Source organism: Narcine bancroftii, chromosome 5, assembly GCF_036971445.1.
Source record: "Narcine bancroftii isolate sNarBan1 chromosome 5, sNarBan1.hap1, whole genome shotgun sequence".
Taxonomy (NCBI): domain Eukaryota; kingdom Metazoa; phylum Chordata; class Chondrichthyes; order Torpediniformes; family Narcinidae; genus Narcine; species Narcine bancroftii.
The window spans coordinates 94,789,526-94,810,812 of record NC_091473.1 but is presented as its reverse complement, the minus strand read 5'-3'; the positions used below and the strand labels follow the sequence as shown (position 1 = coordinate 94,810,812).

Below are 21,287 nucleotides of genomic sequence, written 5' to 3'. Positions count from 1 at the left end.
ATCCATTACTCCATAGTTTGTCCAATTAACAAGTCCTTATAGGCATTCTTCAAAGTTTCTGCAAAGGCACCCGGAGCCTGGACTGTCTGGCTTGACCAGAGTTCTGGCATTTTAAATGAGATCTGTTTTGAAGTGTTTGTATGTGACCTACACTAAAAACCCTGCCACAATTTATCTCCTTTAAAACATATCCATATAAAATTAAACATAATCTGTGACAGTATTTGTCATCATTCATCAGATCAGAAGTGGGCTGATTTTAAACATGCTTCCCTTTAGTCTACAAATGTTGCCTTCACGTTGACCGGAGAAGTGATATTTCATGGGATCCTGGTATTGCTTTCTCATCCTATTAGTCTGAGCATTCAAAAGAAAGCAGAAGAATTACAGTGGCAAAAGAAAATTATACCCACTATGTAGGTTGTAAATCAAAATGGGGCCTAGTCTTTGATCTGTCTACCCTGGTGCACTGATATTAAATGGAGCCATTCTGGCCACATCTGAGCCCATTGTGTTATGCTGGAAAATATTAATTCCTATTTACTATCCAGTGGCACCTGCGAGTGTATTGTATATTCGTGTTAACAAAACCATGAGTAAGTCTTTGGCTTGGCTTCGCGGACAAAGATTTATGGAGGGGGTAAATGTCCACGTCAGCTGCAGGCTCGTTTGTGGCTGACAAGTCCGATGCGGGACAGGCAGACACGGTTGCAGTGGTTGCAGGGGAAAGTTGGGTGTTGGGTTTTTCCTCCTTTGTCTTTTGTCAGTGAGGTAGGCTCTGCGGTCTTCTTGAAAGGAGGTTGCTGCCCGCCGAACTATGAGGCGCCAAGATGTATGGTTTGAGGCGATATCAGCCCACTGGCGGTGGTTAATGTGGCAGGCACCAAGAGATTTCTTTAGGCAGTCTTTGTACCTCTTCTTTGGTGCACCTCTGTCACGGTGGCCAGTGGAGAGCTCGCCATATAACATGATCTTGGGAAGACGATAGTCCTCCATTCTGGAGATGTGACCCACCCAGCGCAGCTGGATCTTCAGCAGCGTGGACTCGATGCTGTCGGCCTCTGCCATCTCGAGTACTTCGATGTTAGGGATGAAGGCGCATCCAATGAGGATGGAGCGGAGACAACGCTGGTGGAAGCGTTCTAGGAGCCGTATGTGATGCCGGTAGAGGACCCATGATTCGGAGCCGAGCAGGAGTGTGGGTATGACAACGGCTCTGTATACGCTTATCTTTGTGAGGTTTTTCAGTTGGTTGTTTTTCCAGACTCTTTTGTGTAGTCTTCCAAAGGCGCTATTTGCCTTGACTAGTCTGTTGTCTATCTCGTTGTCGATCCTTGCATCTGATGAAATGGTGCAGCCGAGATAGGTAAACTGGTTGACCGTTTTGAGTTTTGTGTGCCCAATGGAGATGTGGGGGGGCTGGCTGATGGAGGACCTCCGTTTTCTTCAGGCTGACTTCCAGGCCAAACATTTTGGCAGTTTCCGCAAAACAGGACGTCAAGCGCTGAAGAGCTGGCTCTGAATGGGCAACTAAAGTGGCATCGTCTGCAAAGAGTAGTTCACGGACAAGTTTCTCTTGTGTCTTGGTGTGAGCTTGCTGGCGCCTCAGATTGAAGAGACTGCCATCCGTGCGGTACCGGATGTAAACAGCGTCTTCATTGTTGAGGTCTTTCATGGCTTGGTTCAGCATCATGCTGAAGAAGATTGAAAAGAGGGTTGGTGCGAGAACACAGCCTTGCTTCACGCCATTGTTAATGGAGAAGGGTTCAGAGAGCTCATTGCTGTATCTGACCCGACCTTGTTGGTTTTCGTGCAGTTGGATAACCATGTTGAGGAACTTTGGGGGGCATCCGATGCGCTCTAGTATTTGCCTCTAGTAAGTACCTCTTGGTTAAATATCAAGCAAATGCTATTCTGAAGTTTCAGATCTAAATAATGTCCTGTACACAACCAAGATCCAGACAATATTCAGGGTAAAACTTTGCATTACATCTCTCCTCTTGACCCCATCTAGTGTCACAAATCAATCTTCCAGGTAAGACAGAGCTTTACATGCACATCACCCAACCTAATCTATTGCATTCTGTGCACTTGTGTGGCTGCCTCTACATCAGAGAGGCAAAATACAGATTAGGCAAACAAACTTACTTTGCTGAACACCTACCCTCTGGTCCAACCCTTAGTTTTCTGTAACCAATTATTTCAACTCTCCCAATCATTCCTACAAGGATGTATATGTTTGTCCTTTCCTTCATCCATTGTCAATGTGAGGCCAAACATAAACCTGAAGAATAACTCATCATATTCCTCCTGGACAGCATAGACATAATTTTTCCCCCAACATTGGGTTACCCCTCCAACATTGGGTTACCCCTCCAACATTGGGTTACCCCTCCAACATTGGGTTACCCCTCCAACATTGGGTTACCCCTCCAACATTGGGTTCCCCCCCCCAACATTGGGTTCCCCCCCCCAACATTGGGTTCCCCCCCCAACATTGGGTTCCCCCCCCCCAACATTGGGTTACCCCCCCCAACATTGGGTTACCCCCCCCAACATTGGGTTACCCCCCCCAACATTGGGTTACCCCCCCCAACATTGGGTTACCCCCCCCAACATTGGGTTACCCCCCCCAACATTGGGTTACCCCCCCCAACATTGGGTTACCCCCCCCAACATTGGGTTACCCCCCCCCAACATTGGGTTACCCCCCCCCAACATTGGGTTACCCCCCCCCAACATTGGGTTACCCCCCCCAACATTGGGTTACCCCCCCCCCCCAACATTGGGTTACCCCCCCCAACATTGGGTTACCCCCCCCCAACATTGGGTTCCCCCCCCCCAACATTGGGTTCCCCCCCCCAACATTGGGTTCCCCCCCCAACATTGGGTTCCCCCCCCAACATTGGGTTCCCCCCCCAACATTGGGTTCCCCCCCCCAACATTGGGTTCCCCCCCCCAACATTGGGTTCCCCCCCCAACATTGGGTTCCCCCCCCAACATTGGGTTCCCCCCCCCAACATTGGGTTCCCCCCCCAACATTAGGTTCCCCCCCAACTCCATCTTGCTCTGTGTTTCCATTTGTTTACCTACTTTTTTTTCTTCACAATTTCTTCCCCAACCCCATCCCCTCCACCTCTCATTTACTATAATCTTTTGCTCCTCTCTAGTTTGTATATGTTGTATTGCTCCATTTTCTCACCAGTCTTGATAAAAGGTCCAGATCTGAAATATTCCCTAACCACTTCTATCATTGGTTGCTGAGTGACCTACTGAATTCCTCCAACAATACTGTTTGTTTGATGTTTAGCATAGATAGTCGAGGGGAATAATTATTTTGAAAGAATTGGGTAAAAAAAAGTAGAAGAAAATAATATCTTCTCTCACTGAATTCTTCATACAGTTCACAACATTCTGTTACTATTGGACACTTGAGTGGATGGAGAGAAAATTAATAGATTGTATCAAGTGGTCTTGCAAAAGTCTTTAGAAACAGCAAGCAGTTGGATCTACAGCTTAGACTGCTTGAGTTTTGATTGAGTCAGAAGGTAATTGATAAAAGAGTTTGCAAAATCTGCAAATAGTAATCGTATCCCTTGTGTGTGAAATGAAGCTTATTCATGCAATTGGGATGAAATAAATACTCTACTTCAACAACATTTGGCAGTTATCCAGCAAAAACACAGCTGTTGAAGTGGATTAGTCGTCAGGGGTGACAGACACGATAGAGCGACAGAATGTTAGCTTGGCATGCACCCCAGGCTATGGAGCACTTGCATTAATATGGCATTTGCCCATAACAAGTTTTCTGTTTTGTTTTTCTATCAAGACAACCTGCACAAAAAGGTTTTGTTTCAAACCATTACTGATTTTTTTTTTTTAATTGCACTTTTGTTTTGACATTGAATAGGTATAGAGTTGACCAATATGAAAACTCAAATGATGGAGCTTGAAGTAAATTTTTTTCCAATATTTCATCAAGAAAATCTATCTGCTGAGGCTTGTGCGAACAACCGTTCACGCATGCAGATGATAGGGTGACAGGGTAGCTGTGTCATGAAGGAGCAGTAACTGCTTCCATTTAAAACTACAGTTTAGTGGATTTTGTGACATTAATGGCATTTTTATTTTGTGGTTTTTCTAAGTGATGAAAACCATGCAGAACCACACACCTGCTCTTGTTGACCAGCCTCAGTTATTTAACAGGAGAAGAACTGGTGCCTTTGGATGGTATTTGCTATAATGCAATATTATTGTTTCTAAATACTATTACTGCTGATAAAGGTCTATAACTGGATAACAAAGATTTTGTAATTGAGAAGCAGATGAGTGGTGTGGTTCACTGATAGATCTGCACAATATGATCCCATATCATTGCAGTATGTGAACAACATCAAAGTGACCTTGTTTTACTGACTTCCCTTTGGTATTACTCTTCAGTTATTCTTGTATAGAAAAGTTCCGCATCAAAACAAGCCATTTGATTTATTTTTAAATGTCAATAAACATGAAATTTTGCTGTTTTTGTTTTGAAGTGATGGTGTTTTAAGATTTGTTTCATTATTGTAGTTGCTAAAGGTCAACTCAGATAAGATGGGCTGAATGGTAACTTTCTTTCCTGTTAGTTTCTGTGTTCCTCTGCTAGTTCTCTGAAACCACTGACAAGTCTGATATGGCTCCACAGGTGGCTTGAGCTTTTCAGCATGCCTATTATTTTTAAAGTGTGAGGTTAGATGGTCAGTGTCAGCTGTTTGATCAGCAGTTTACAAGGATATTTGGTGGTAATGAAAAATAAGAAAAGAAATCATGTTGATCATTCCTCATTTGAAACCATGAGATATTTAGGCAAGGAATTGTCAATATAATAAAATACAAGTGGTGGAACACCCTGTAGGATTGTGTGGCACAGAGGCACAGTAGATACGGCTGCTGTCTCCCAGCTCCAAAAACTGGTTTTGATCTCCATCCGTGGTGCTGTCTGTAGAGTGTTCATGTTCTGTCATTCCAGTGATCAATTTCTTACCACATCCCAAAGACTTGCTGTAAATTCTCCTTGTTGTAGATGGCTGGCAGGAGTATGAGAGAAATGATGCCTTATCTGGAAATAAGGAAGGGAAAGGCTCTGGGAGCTGTAGACTCGATGAGAAATGACTTTCCTCCACTTCATTAGGAAATATGAAACCTGTGGAGAGGATAACTGACCTAGTGTTAGGATGATGATCTTTTGTCAGAATCTTTGCCTATGCATAATGTATGTGTCTGTATGGGTCACATGCCTCAAATGATGGGATGACTTCCTCCCTTTGCTTTCAAAGGGAATTTTGATGAATATTTACAACCAAATGCTTGCAAATTACCTTTTGTACAAGAATCAGAAGTTGAACTGAAACCAGAAGTGCAGGGCACTAAAGGACAGAATGTTGGTCAACGTCTTTGATTTTTGTACTTTGGAAAAAATAGATGTGGACTTTTGTGCTAGTCTTGTTCATCCAAAATTAAGTTATCTAAAGTCTGATCCATTATGCTCTTTTCCTTCAGATTCCATTAGGAGCAGGTGATGATTTCATATTGAAATCCTATTGTTATGAAGCTGCTACACACTGGCAGGATTGATGTATAATACAAATGCTTTGATTACGTTTTCATCTTTTTCTGAGGGACGTCATGACTATCAAAGGAAGAAGCAAGGCCTAGAGGACAAATTTGCGTGCAACATTGCATTGGAACGATAACATGTATTTTATTCAAAATATCAAAAGCTGTTCAAAATTGCAATAATTTTTGTCCTTCAACAGTAATTCAACGTGCAGAACTAAAGGCTGGATAAGTTTTAAACAATATCAATATTCTTTTTTTGATTGGGAAGCCAAGAGAAGTCACACCCACAGACTTCAAATTTAGCACCCATAAGCTTTCAAAATGTACTTTTGAAGAACACACGCAAGTAATGTTTGTGAAGGTGTTTGTTAATATTGACTATTTGCATATATAAAATAAAATAGGGCAATTTTGCATTTGGTTAATTGCAATGCAGAGCAATACTGTAAGATAAATGAGTCCACATGAAATGTTATAGCCCATCACTTCCTGATTTAATTTCACTTGTTCTCTGTTTCTAGTGTTCTAAGTTTATTAGAATTTAATGTTCCCTCTATGGTACACAAATAGTGGTGAGAGTATGATTTTCCTGATGGTTGAGATGGAATAATGAATAGTTGCTTCATTTTCCTTGTCCAATGATCATACTGAAAAATTGGCATCGTCTCTTGGGTAGACGGATATTGATCTGTGTAAAATAAGGGAAATGAGTAGGGAAATTATGGATGATTAAAGACGAGGAAATACTGGTGCTTTTAAGGAAAATAAAGGTGGATGTCTCCAGGTCCTGACAAGATATTTCCTAGGAACTTGAAGGAAGTTAGTATAGAAATAGTAGAGGCTTTGACTGATTTATTTAAAATGTCATTAGTAATGGGAATGGTGCCGGAGGACTGGAGGGTAGCTCATATAGTTCCATTGTTTAAAAAAGGTGCTAGGAGTAAATCTAGTAAGTTTGACATCAGTGGTGGGTAAGTTAATGGAAAGCATTGTAATTGCCTCTTCTGACAATTCTGTAGGGGGCATTCTGACTAGTCATAATCCTCCCCAGCAACAGGTGGTACCTGACAAATACTTTTCAATCAGTACATACTATGAAGATTTAGATAGATGATTTAAATAACATGGGCATATTGTTTTTAAGTTTCGTTCCTGTGCTCTTTCTCTTGAACTTGACCAGTAAGTGAAGAATAATTTTTATGGCAGGTTTGTATTTTAAACTTTTAACCATTTATGAATTTCTGACAATCAGCTTGATAATTTGTGTGTTTGGTTCAGAAATGTTCCCTGCATTTCATCCTGTTAATTGATCTGCTCCATTGTTGGCTGCAAAATCTTTGGAAAAGCTTTGCACATCTAAAAGATAAGTGAAGTATCATTTCTTATTGTTGTGCCTGGACAAAATCTCTCTCTTGACTGATCCATACCTAATTTCAACCTTCCTAATTTGTATATTTTTTCCTTGATACTCTTTCTTTCTCCATGCCCCTCACCCTGCCATTGTCAACAACTGTCCTGGTGATCAGGACTTTGGAGTAAAGAATCCTCAACACTGGGAGGGAAAAAAAACTGCAGGTCAACATCCTAAGTTACTTTTACTTTGTGTCATTCACCCTTTTTAATTCTAGATTTTCAAGCAAGGGTGCAGGCACTCAGCATATAATGTCAAACTGATGAATGACATGATTTGATAACCTCTGTCTGGTGCATACTATACTCATTTTACTGAATAGGCCTGCTGTTGAAAGTGCGTTTCCAGGCAGCATTCAATTCACTTGTTTTTTCCACTTTGCACATTACACATAGTGATTTATGGTTTAAATATACTGTAGTTTTTCTCACTTTTTCTCTCTTTTGGTCTCTGGCCATGAAAAATTGATCGAGTTATGGCCCAGTATTCACACCATTACCAAAAAGCTTAAATCTAATTTTATTAACAAATTATGAAATTTGGTAAATCTGTAGCTGAACTGATAAGAGGCCCCAGTATTTTTTTTTCCTTTTATTTTGCAAGATGGTGCCGGAGTGCGACATCTCTTTGCTTACCTTTGCATGGCAGGTAAAAAGAAAGCTGTTCACTGTATCTCAAAAACACGTAACAATAAATAATTTAAAGATTTGTAAATCTTATGGCAGTGCCAGATGGGAAGAGATTGCATTTCTAGCAGACCTAGATTTTCCACTAATCTAACCATGGACAGTCCTTTATCCTAAAGAAATCACCACGTCAAATATAAGATGGTTGCTCGATATCATTCACATTTCAACCTCCCTAGTAAGATTCTAAACTAACTTCGAGGCTCTGATCGCATCCAATGTGAGTGTCCTTAAGGCATGAAAACCTAGGGATACGTGGGAAGCAAGTTCCGAGACCAAAGAAACAACTCATTTTTGGAAATGCCTCATTGCATTCAGAGAATAGTGTACTTTTGTTTTCATTTGCAGATGACAATGCTGTTGTCACACTGAATGTTTCGCTGGGCTATCGTGATGACCGCATTAGTGAATGGACTGAAATGGCCCATTCGATTGAAAAACGGAAACTAAACTGCAATTTCTCATCTCCAAAAGTATGTAATTTTTTGTTCTGTGGCTTTGGCTTGAAATGTTGAAAAGCAGCAAAAACTACCCAGGTGCTGGAAATCTGGTGGAAAGACCAGAAAATGCTCTAAATGTTCAACCTCATTTGCTGAGCATTCTCAGCACTTTCTCTTTTGATTCAATTCATGAATCCTCATTTCTGGGTGTTATTGGCCATTGCCTTCCCTAACTGAACCCAAAAGCTGCTAGACATTTCCAAAGAGCAATTAAAGGTCAATTACATTGTTGTAAATTTGGAGGCAGTTTTCCTCCTGGCCGGAGGGTAGGAATTGAAGCCAATGGAATTTTAAATCCTATTCTATTGGCTTCATGGTCATATTCTTGGTCTCAGGTTTTTATTCTGGGAATTAGAATGCTGCATTCCAATCAATCTCTGAATACTGATGCAGTGGTCCATTGTGTTACACACAGATCTGTGTTGCACACAGATTTCTCGTCAATTTATGTTACAGAGAAAGAAATTATTTCACAGATATGAGAGTAAACTATGTTCCATGAAATTCTCTGAATTAAATGGAAACTGCTCTCAAAGCTTGTTCATTTGGGTTTAATTTCTTCCTTCAGCTGAGTTTCTTGGACTTGGGCAAGATAGCTCAAGACAAGGAAATAAACATGGGTGGAAAAGCAGTCATAAATACTATGCTGCTTGTTGCCCTTCTGTAGAGTTGCTTGTGTGTGGATGTGAACAGAGGAAAGGACCATAATGACTCATGGTCAAACAGCCTACTGAGTACATTGACATTTTACAGTTTGAAACATGAAAGTCTGCAGATGCTGTGATTGTAGTTAAAACACACTGAAATGCTAGAGCAGCGTCCATATTGCCAATGTTTTGGGCCTGATCCCTTCTTCAAGGAATAAGCCAGAAGCAGGAAATAACCAACTAACTTCCCTCTCTTTGTATGCATTCTGCATGCCTGATTGTAGAAGCTGTTTTACAAGGTAGACTGTTGAGGCTGATGTTGAGTTGCTGTTTTGATGAAGCCTTTATCAATGAAGACATTTCCATTGAAACTGCATGTGCTAGAGGCTGAAGGTGACATTTAAGTTTAAACACAAATGCTGGAGGAACTGAACAGGTCTCACAGGGTCCATTGGAGGGTCTGAAGACTTTCGTGTTTCACTCTTGAAGGTGACATTTATGCTATGTAACAAAATCTCCTGAATCCTTGTGGTTTGGGGTGTGATTAATTTTGTTTTCTCTTTTGCACAGAATCATGGCAATCAGGGGCAGCTCTATGACTGTGAACTGCTTCCCTTCATGGAATTGGGGAACGTGGCACACAAATATTACCTGATTAACGTTCGACTTCCTGTTAATGAAAAGGAGAACATAAACATGAAAATTGGAAAACTCAAAAATATTCAGATGGTGGTAATGTCACTGTTGCTCTATTCTGATGTGAACTATTTTGTTCACTAAATATGAATGAATATTCATAAAGTACTACTTTTTACTTTTTGTTCCTATTCTTGCAAAAACATGTTGACCCAGAAGAGAGTCCTGGCAGAATTCCTTGCTATTCAGAATCTCACTGGAAAAATGATCCTCATCCTGAAAAAGTTTCTTTTATCCTTGCTCTGTTTTCTATCTGTCAGCTCATTAACCTTTTGTGTGCAATCTTCTAAAAGCTTTATGAAAGTCTGAATTCACCAAATCCACTGGTACACCCATAAATATTTCTCTAATTCCATGTACAGAATAAGCTCCAGTGTAGGTTGCTGACACCCTTATTAAACTGGCTCAGGTCATTTGCTATATGTATAACCGAAGGAAAGTCCTCTTTCAAAATGAAATTGGATTGTTTTTGAAATATTATTGTCATACATTGACAATAATGGTGTTGATACTGAGGGGAGGGGGGGGTGTCTCTTTTAAATCAAAGAACAGATACACTGACTGCAAATACTAATCATTCAGCCCCAGATGCAGCAAAAAAAGTTTTTGGAATGATACATCCATGGCTCAAAGTTTGACAGAATGACCTGGTTTGGTGTTGTGTGTTATGACAATTGAACACGAGCACTAGGCTTAATGCCACTGCTGCCACACATTGTTTAAAGAAGTTTGTACTGCAAGCATTAATAGGAATACTTTCTAATAACTTTACATTTCATTAGAATTTTAACAATTATAATCTGATTTTTTTTGTTCTAGTCAATTCATCAGAATGGGGGATTCACAAGGGTCTGGTTTGCGATGAAAACCTTCCTGACTCCCAGTATTCTCATTATTATGATTTGGTATTGGAGACGAATTACAATGATGACTCGCCCACCTGTCCTTCTGGAGAAGTAAGACAAGTATTGAATGTAGATTTATGAAAATGTGATACATTTCTAGATAGCATTTCATTCATGGGCTTTCATTCTTGCACATGTCTGCTTTAAATATTTTTCTCTCTTTCCATATCTTATTATGGCAAATTATTTTTCGAGTTAGGACCTGTCTCTACACCATTATCAAAAATTGGATTTTTTTTAAAAAAAAAGTAAACAATTCAGTAAACCTGTCGTTCAACTGGTAACCATGCCTCAAGATCTTTCTTTGTTTCCTTTTTCTCCTTTCTTTGCAATATAATTCTGGATTGAAACAGCCTTTTGCAGACGAAACTATGCTTTTAACTGTATCTCAGTACATATGACAGTAATCAATAAATAAATCTGAAATCAACCAGCACAAACCAGGAAATCCCAACCTGAATTTCAGATCTATGTTAATTGATGTAACTGAGGCATAAAATAATATGTCTATGAATTTTGTGGAAAGTTTATTTAAATTGACAAAGGAGCTGTTGTAAATTGCATGTTAATTTCTGACTATACCAATTTAAAGATCATGTGTAGAAATTAATAAAATGAATAATGGGATCTGATAACTGATTTCTTTCAAAATGATTTAGTGTAATTTTGGCAGGAATTGACGTGTCTCATGTGAGATTCATGTGCAGGCAAACTCAGTCTTGTTATAAAATTGGTTATGCAACCTTTTCTAAGCTATACCAGAGTGCTTCTGCTAGAATGAATTTCATGTTATTAATATTTTATTTGTAGAGTAATTTTTGCACTTGGAATCTCAATGACCTTTATAAATATCCCAGTGGAATGGTTTTCAATTGGATTTAACTGGACTTGGATGTTGCTGTTTGGAGACATTCGACAGGGGATCTTTTATGCCATGTTACTGTCATTTTGGATTATCTTCTGTGGAGAGCATCTCATGGTTAGTTTATTCTGCAGAATATTTACTCTGTTCTAGAATAAGTGTTCAAAATTAATATTTTTTTGTTATTCAAGTCTTTTTTTAATTCAATCCATTTGACATGAGTTTAAAATGTCTCTGGTAGCCAGGTAAATTTTGCAGATGTTCATACACAACCATCACTTTGATATAATAAGAATTTTTTACTGTCACAAATTACATATGTGACACTGGAGTCCATTTAGTCTTTTGTTTCTGTGCCAGCCATAAAAGAACTACCCAAATGATTCCACCTTTCAATACGAGAGCCATAGTCTTGCAATTCCACCTCCATAGGGTGTTTAAAAGTGAGTGTTTTTACCTCTATCACCATTTTAGAAAATGAATCCTCTGCTATGCTATAGTTTTTCTTCCCCTCATTTCATCAGTGATTCTTTGCCAATTACCATAAATTTAGTCCCCCTGGTTTTTGACCATTTTGCCAACAGAAATTAATTGATTCCAGTTGCACTATCTCAGATCCTCATAATTTTATTCACTAATTACTTCCTCGGCTTTCACTCATTCAAAGATGATAATGCTAGCTTATACAATCTTTCCTCCTAGTTATAGTTGTTGTAGCTTTATCCAAGTAACCTTTCTCTGCACTTTCTCTAGTGCAGCTCCATACAAGTTTCCTGTAGTATGGTGAAAAGAATTCCTTATGGTGCTCGCACAGCATGCAGCCTTGCTAGTACTGTTTAAATTCCCTACTCTTATTGTCTAAAGTTAATTTGAAAGATGAAATTGTCCTAGTGTCTTTTTCGTAACCTTATTTCCCTGTCCTACTAGTTTTAAGGATATAGGGACATCCACATCATTCATACCCTCCATTTATGTGGATTCCCAGACCTGCTTTATTTTTCAAAAAAAAAATTGCCCTATATTTCTGTGAATTTAATTTCATTTGTGTTTTTGCTGCCCAATTGTCTGGACATCCTAAGTCGAAAAAACTTTCTTCATTAATACCCCCTAAATTTGAGTCTTAATTATTTAAGTAACTAAGTGCAGAGACCTGTAGAACCCTCAGTGGTGACAGTCACGAAGTAAAAAAAAAAAAATCACTCATCATCCATTATCACTTTATTTCTGCCACTGATCCAACTGTAACTCCCCCACTCCCCACCCGCCTTTCCTTGGCTCTCATGGGTTTTTTTTTTGACCAGCCTGTAAAGAGTTGCTAAAATTCTTGTAAATGATCTCATTCCTCATTGATCTTCTTGTTATCTAATCAAAGAATTCTATCAAGTTTTGTCAGACATGACCTTTCCTTAATTTCATGCTGACTGATTGATTAATTAGCTCTTTTATTCCCTCAGAATGGATTCCAATTCTGAAGTTAAAATAATTGGCCTGGAATTGCTTGCTTTATCCCAGCTTCTATTTTTATCAGTAGGACAATGTAAGCAATTCTCTGACATCATTCCAGTGGCCAAAGATTGAAAAATTTATAATCCAAGCTTCAGTGATTTATTCCCTTGCTTTTATCAGGCTAGAATATATTTCACTGATATGTTCATTTTGAGTGATAATAAAAGTTATTTTAATACATTTATCGTATCATCCTCTTTTGCAAAGTCCATTACTCACCTTCATAGATTAGAATTATTCAGTTTCTGACATGGCAGAATTAATTGAAAATCAAGCAGGAACCTTTGCTCTATGTGGGTCCATTGGGGAAAATGTTTTAAAGTGTTACTTTTTCTCTATCCTATCTACATCAATTATTGTTTAAAATCTTGTGCATCTGTTTTCACATCTAGGACAAGAATGAAAGGAATCGACTGTCTGTTTACCTGAAGCAGATTGTGCCAATTGGTTTCGGTTCCTTCTGCCTCTTCATTTTTGATCTCTGTGAGAGGTAAAGGCTTATTTTTAGATTCATTACATTTTACATGTTAAACCAGTTCCATTTGCCAATTCATGTAGAGAAGTTTTATTTGAAATCTATATCTATTTTACTGATCAGATTGACCTGCTGATCCATGTTGTAAATTAACCTGTAAATTATCACTTTTACTGACTATCAGTGTTGGCGAGGATGATGATTAAGTTGAGCATTTTCTCATTCCACTTTCGCATTAGGATATACTTATTTAGTTCTGCATCCTTGCTGTGAAGTTCAATGTTAACTTGTAAGCAGTTGCAAACAATTCACAATAGCTTGCCGTAAGTGTTTACATGTCACATTGAAATTCCTGTGAATTGGGATGGTCTACTCCATAATCTCTCTAACTTTATTAAAAAAAACCAAACATTTTGCACAAAAAAATCTTCATTGTTTTCTCTGTGAGAATCGTTCCCAGTATGGATATTCACTTTAGTGGTTTCCTTGTGCTATAAACAGTGTTTTGTGGCAGAAGAAAGAAAGTAAGTGCTGAGAATTATTCCCATTTGTATGGAACCCCTAACTTGTATAAGGGAAAGCCATGTAACCATTGCCATCCTGTTGAAATACAGAATCACGGCATTGCTAGAGTGATGGATCAACTTTTCCTCTCCTCAACTAGGAAATGGCACAAAAACTGCTAAAAAGAAACAACCTTTTCCTGAAGGAATGCATTCTAGTCATGTATTATGAAGGATAATAGGATATTCTTCCAGTAAAATGCTGGAATTTTCCAAATTTCAGTAAGTTTGCCTATATTTCTTAAAACAATTTCTTCCAGGGGCGTGCAGTTGACAAATCCATTCTACAGTATTTGGGCTATTGATGTCGGCACAGAATTGGCTGTATCCTTTTTGTTAGTAATTTTTTTGTTTTTATTCAACGTGTGTATCTCCTGCACGACAGGAAAAGAATGGGGAAATTGTGATTTTAATAATAAAATATAGGTAATTAATTATGTAGGCCAGCTAACTGTCTCAGCCATTGTTCCAAAATGTACCACATTTAATTAATTTTGTGAGCGCTGTGTTAGCTACTTTCACTCTGTGTTGAATTGATCTCTATGCCTATGATGTAGTGCAAGTGGGAGTGGGCTTGCATGTAAAATCATATTAGTGATCTGATTAGCAGAAAGCCCTGTACTGGTCAGTGATGGACACTTTACTGCTTGTCATGGGACCTCGTGATTCAGCCATACAAGCCATTGGTGAGACCATGCTTAAGAGTACTGCTTGCAGTTCTTGTTGTCTAGTAATGGGTAGAATATCCATATGTTGGAAGGGTGAGAGGGGATTTACTAGGATGTTGCTGTCGAAAGGGTTTGAATTGTAGTGAGAGGGTAGATTGGCTGATTCTTTATTCCTTAGAGCATAGGAGGCTGTGGAGTGACCTTCTAAAGGTTTAGAAAATCAGGAAGGGCATGGATAAAGTGAATGCTCAGTCTACACCTAGATTCTAGAATTCTAGTTCGAGAATGGTCTACTCTGGAATAAATAAAGTGAGGGTGGACAGCGCTGGGAGGCTTTTTTTTTTCCATTTTGAGGATTGTCCATGTCTGATACAAACTCTCAGAGGAAACTGTCAAAGTGGGCACAATTTTAATATTCAAAAGTCATTTGGACAGATACAGGGTTAGGACAAGCTTAGGATAGTAAATCAAAAACAAGCAAATGGGGCAAGCCCAAAATGCCAACTTGGTTGATGTTAGAGCATTACAGCTCAGAGAACAGGCCCTTCACCCTTTCCAAGTCTGTGCCAAACTATTATATTCTGTCTTATTCCACTGACCTGCACTTATCCCATATCCCTCCTCCACCCTCCTATCCATGTACCTGCCCAATTTTTTATTAAATGTTAGAATTGAGCCCACATTCACTACTTCAGCTGGCAGCTTGTTCCATACTCCCCACTTGTTCCATTCTTTTTGTGAAGCAATTCCCCCTAATGTTCCCCCTAACTCTTCCTCTTTCACACTTTACCCATGTCCTCTGGTTTGAATCTCACCTAACCTCTGGAAAAATCCTACTTTCATTTACTCTATCTATACCCATCATAATTTTGTATACCTCTATCAAATCTCCCCTCATTCACCTGTGTTCCAGGGAATAAAGTCCTAATCTGTTTAACCTTTCTCTGTAACTCAGTTCCTGAAGTCCTGGCAACATCCTAGTAAGTCTTCTCAAGTCAAGTCGCCTTTATTTATCGTTCATACCATGCTCGTACTATAAAGACAAGATGGTGTTTCTCCAGAACCACAGAGCATATTTACACAAATACAAGTTAGAATAGGAGTTAGACACATTAAAATCTTAAGTATAGTAAAAGTCGATGGTACCATATCCCCAAATGTTCTGGGAATTCAGAAGTCTGATGGCTTGGGGGGTGGAGGGGGAAAGCTGTGGCCCAATCTGGATGTATGGGCCTGAGTGCTGCAGTTCCTCCTACCAAATGGCAGAAGGGTGAACACTTGAGGGGTGTGTGGAGTCCTTCAATGTTTATTGCCTTTTGCCTGTATAGAGTGTTGTAAATGTCTTTCATGGTAGGAAGAAAGACCCTAATGATCTTTTCTGCTGATTTCACTATCCTCTACGGGATCTTAATCTGAGGAGGTTCCAAACCAGGCGGTGAAGCAGTTGTACAGGATGCTCTCAATACATCCTCTGTGGAATGTAGTGAGGATGGAGGGTGGGAGATGAACTTTCCTCAGCCTTTGCAGGTAGTAGAGGCGCTGCTGGGCTTTCTTGGCTATGGAGCTTGTATTAAGGGACCATGTACACTCCAAGAAACTTGTTATTCTTGACAACCTCAATGGTGGAGCTGACAATGGTCAGCGGAGCATGGTCTCTCCAGGTCCTCTTGAAGTCACCAACCATCTCTCTTGTTTTTTTAACATTCAGATACAGGCTGTTGGCTGTGCACCAGTCCGTTAGTGGCTTTTCTGTACTCTTTCAATTTTATTGACATCTTTCCTGGAGTTAGGTGACCAAAACTGCGCATGATACTCCAAATTTTGCTTCACCAATGTCTTGTACAGCTTTAAATAACATCCCAACTCTGATAATCAATAATTTGATTTATGAAGGCCAAAGTGTCAAAAGCTCTCCTTTTGACTCTATTTACCCATGATGCTACTTTCAAGGAATTGTGTGTCTATAATTCCCAGATTCCTCTGTTCTTCTGCACTCCTCAGTGCTATACCATTTACCATATATGATCTACCTTGGTTTGTCCTTCTAACTTAAATTCCATCTGCCATTTTTCCAGCTGATTCAGATTCCTCTGCAAGCTTTGAAAGCTTTCCTTGCTATCCACCACACCGCCAATTTTTGTGCCATCTGCAAATTTGTTGATCTAATATTACCACATTATCATCCAGATCATTGATATAGATCACAAACAACAATGGTGTCAGCATTGATCTGTGAGGCACACCACAAATCACAGGGCTCCAGTTAGAGGGGCAATCATCCACTACCAACCTCTGGGTTCTCCCATAAAGCCAATGTTGCTGAGTTTACAATCCCAGACAATATGTGGAAATTTAAAATCACCTAATGTCATAACTTTGTTTCCTGCAGCTGTCTGTTCTCTCTGTAGATCTGCTCTCTCTGACTAGTAGGTGGTCTATAATACAAGCCCATTAATATGATCATACTTTTTCCATTCCTCAGCTCCACCCATATAGCCTCGGCTGATGAGCCCTTTAGTCTGTAGTGTCTGAGCACAGCTGTGATAGTTTCCCTGACCAGCAATGACACTCCTCCCCCTTTGATCCCTCCCCCTCTATTGAATCTGGAACAATAGAACCTGGAGCTGCCAGTCCTGCCCCTCATGCAATCAAGTTACACTAATGGCTATCGTATCATAATTCCATGTGCCATCTGACTTTCCTACAATACACCTTGCATTGAAATAGATGCATCAGAGAACATTATTTGCACCCCTTTGCTTTCTGTGTCTATAGGCAGTCTTAACATAATCTTTTTCTTCCTCCACTCCACTATCTGCTCTGACATTCTGGTTCCCATCCTCCTGCAAATCTAGTTTAAACCCCTGGAACTACGCACCTTTTCAGTAAGAATATTAGACCCACTCCAGTTCCGATGAAAACCATCTTGCCAGTACAGATCCCACCTTCCCTGGAAGAGAGGACAAGGATTCAGCAATCTGAAGCCTTTCCTCCTATACCATCTCTTTAGCCATGTGTTAAGCTGCATTATCCTCTGATTTCTAACCTCACTATCGTACAGCACGTGTAGCAATCATGAATGACATCACAGCCCTGGAGGTCCTGTCCTTCAACTTCACATTTAACTCCCTGAACTCTCAACGTTCAAAGTTCAGATGTATTGTCAGAGAACATGCATGACACTACATACAACCCTGAGATTCTTTTTCCTGCAGGCCAGGGATAATTTCTACTTATCGGTATTGCAAAAAAACTGTGCTCAAGAAAAGATGAGTATTCAAAAGAGGGGGATGTAAACAAAGAAAGAAATGTAAACAAACTGCAATACAGAAAAAAAATATATTCAGTCATAAATAAATTGTAAAGTAAGAGTTCTTAAAATGAATCTCTGATGGAGTTTGCTGTTTAGAAGTGTGTGATGATGGAGGGATAGCATCTGTTCTGAACCTGGTGGTACTCGTGTGGCATCTGTTCCTCTTTCCTGATGGCACTAGCAAGAACTGATCATGCTCTGGGTGGTGTGGATCTTTGATTGCTGCTGCTCTTGGACTGCAGCATTCCATGTAGATTTTCTCAATGGTATGGAGAGTTTTGTCTGTGTTGTACAGGGTTGTGTCCACAAGCTGGTCTCCAGTAGTCTGAAGCCTGGTGTGACTCCCTCAACCACAGTTGCCAGCAGCCCACAGCTTATGTAGATTCCTCAACTTTAGTTGCCAACAGCCCTCTGCTTGTGTGTTCTTTAGCTGCAGGAACTCCCTCCATCCCAAGAGTCCTCTCTTCTGCTTCTAGTTCTCAAACAGGGTTTGATCTCCCCATTTTCTGGTGCCCTGCACTAGTTCTCTGCTTCCCTAGAATCTGCAACCCCTCATGGCTGCTTCCATTCTCTGCTATCCACGCATCCATACAATCACTGCCATCACAGCAGCTCCGGCAGTGTTGCCATTTATCCAATGTGTGCATCTTTGTTGCTCTGGTTTCTTGTTCTGTGTGTAGAGTCAGTGAGATGGCATCTACTGTAGATCTGTTGCTGGGGAGCCAAATTGGAAAGGATCCTTGTTGCCTCTCAGACAGCCTATCAAAACATTTCATCACTGTGGATGTGAGTGCCACTGGTTGGTAGACATTTAGACAGGTAACCAAACTCCTCTTGGATACCAGTATGACATACATACATACATACATACATACATACATACATACATAGCCAAGTTAGTCTAATAGAAGTTAAAGATGGTGACGAGGAACAAAACAAACCCTGCACATACTCCATGCACCAACCATGAGAAGGAAAACAACAGAATTCAACTTAAAGAAAGTTGGGATAACTACATGGAACAGTTTAACTACTACTGCGTAGCGCACAATATTGTGGAAGGTCCAATAAACTGCAAACATGCCTTCTTCCTTGGTATAATGGGCATCAAAACATTTGACCTCCTTATGATCCAGGGACTAAGACATTCAACGAATTATGCACAGCTCTAAGGAGCCATTTATGCCCAGACCACCAGTTACGGCAGAGAGTCAACGATTCTGTGAAAAGAGATAAGTACCAGGAGAAACAGTAAGTAAATACCAGGCATCGTTGCGCAAACTGGCAGAGCAGTTTCTAAATCAGGCACTGTGAGATAGATTAGCGATGGGACTGGCAAATCACCAAAATTATTAGCAATGGATCAAGACATTGCATTACAGATTGCATACAGAACTGCCTGAAGCTCTGAAATGGCAGATAAAAACTTGGATGTGGGTCAAGCAGACCTACTGGTCGGGAGGTCTTCCTGCCAACATTGCTTCCATTGTGGGAAATACAATCACTGACCAGAAAACTTTTTTCAAAAATTCTAAATGCAACCATTGCAAAGCAGAAGGACATATCAAAGCTAAATGTTTGCTTCTAAAGCACAGGTGGCCTGCAAATAACCACAGATAAAATCAAAACAATTGCAGAGAGAGGCAACAATGATGATAACAGCCCAACGGCTGACCTTCGAGCTGCTAAATTTTTGCTCCTGAGATATTACACATCCGGGGAATAAATGGAGGAAACACAGCAATCTTTATACAGCTAAAAATAAATGGACACCCCCTGAAGATGGAGTTAGACACAAGGACAGAGGTGTCCCTAATGCTGTTACGTGTAAAGGAATGCTTGCTACCACGCTTCCTGGTAGAAAAACAACTGAAATAACTCTTAAGATCTGTTACAGGAGACGGAATCAAAATGTTTGGAAAATGTTAGGTCCAAGTACAATACAAACAGCAACTAAAAACTCTCTCTCTACATCGTAGATACCCAGGGATCAGCACGTTTCAGAAGAAACTGGTTACAACACATTCCCCTAGACTGGCTGGAAATCTGTTCAATATTAAATGTACACCACATGGACACCTCCTAGCCAGAACCCGACCAAATCCTCAACAATCACACAATGGTTTTCCAACAATAATTGAGGAAAAATCAAAAGTGTTCAAGCCAAACTGTAATTAAAAGATAATACAGAATCAAAATTCTTCAAAGGCAGAACAGTCCAATTTGCTATGAAAGGAAAAATTGAGGTTGAATTAAACAGACTAAAACATGAAGGCATATTAGAATCAATACAATTCAGCGATTGGGCAGTGCCCATCGTATCCATACGAAAAGCAAACGGTGAAATTCGCATTTGTGGCGATTAAAAAATCACCATCAATCCATCACTCAAAATAACCCGAACACCCCATGCCCAAGGCAGAAGAATTGTTCCAAGCACTAATTGGAGGGCAAAAATTCACAAAAATAGATTTGTCACAAGCATGTCAACAAATAGAATTGGCTTCACCTATAAACGCGTCTTACGGAATTTTAGCAACACCTACGATTTTTCAAGCAACAACGGACAAATTACTACATGGACTCTCAGTTGGGTGTTACCTAGATGATGTCATCATCATCACGGGCCGAAACAACAGTGAACACTTACAAAACCTTGAGAAGGTCTTAACTAGACCACAACAGGATTATATACGATTACAAAAGGACAAATGTGTCTTCATGCTCCCCTCAGTAACATACCTTGGGTTTACAATCGACAACGAAGGGGTGCGAATGAATTGAGCAGGAACAGAAGCTGTTCGCAACAAATCAGAATTACAGTCCTTCCTAGAACATGTTAATCACTACTGAAAACATATCCCTATTATGTCTACACTATGCAGCCCACTGAACCAATTACTCTGTAATTATTGCTGTTTTACATGAATCTGGTAAGTTTTGTGTCTCATCAATCTGGTTGATTACATCCAGGAGGGGCGGTATTAATAGGTCTTTAAATGTTTTGTAGAATTCTATTGGGAGTCCATCCTCTCCTGGTGTCTTATTATTTGGTAATTTTTTTATTATCTCTTGTATTTCTACTGTTCCAAATGGTTCTGTTAATTTATTTTGTTCCTCTATTTGTAGTTTTGGTAGTTCAATTTTAGTCAAAAATTCATCTATTTTCCCTTCTTTCCCTTCGTTTTCAGTTCGGTATAATTGTTCATAGAATTCTCTGAAGTTTTCCTTAATTTCTTTCGGATTATATGTAATTTGTTTGTCTTTTTTCCTTGTGCCAATACCATTTTCTTAGTTTGCTCTGTCTTAAGCTGCCATGCCTAAGATTTTGTGTGTTTTTTCACCTAGTTCATAATATTTCTGTTTTGTCTTCATTATATTCTTCTCCACCTTATATGTTTGTAATGTTTCATATTTTATTTTTTTTATCCGCCAATTCTCTTCTTTTAGTTGTATC

General features: G+C 39.6%; 1 protein-coding gene across 5 annotated transcripts in view; it reads left to right on the top strand.

The window, feature by feature from the left end:
• wls (Wnt ligand secretion mediator) overlaps positions 1-21,287 on the top strand; it is a 167,909-nt gene that overhangs the window by 122,245 nt on the left and 24,377 nt on the right. For all 5 annotated transcript variants that reach the window (XM_069938422.1, XM_069938418.1, XM_069938419.1 and 2 more), the window contains 6 exons: positions 8,044-8,168; positions 9,413-9,574; positions 10,358-10,494; positions 11,254-11,422; positions 13,204-13,301; positions 14,110-14,173. In XM_069938422.1, coding sequence (XP_069794523.1) covers positions 8,044-8,168; positions 9,413-9,574; positions 10,358-10,494; positions 11,254-11,422; positions 13,204-13,301; positions 14,110-14,173 — 755 coding nt within the window. The remainder of the gene's footprint in view (positions 1-8,043; positions 8,169-9,412; positions 9,575-10,357; positions 10,495-11,253; positions 11,423-13,203; positions 13,302-14,109; positions 14,174-21,287) is intronic.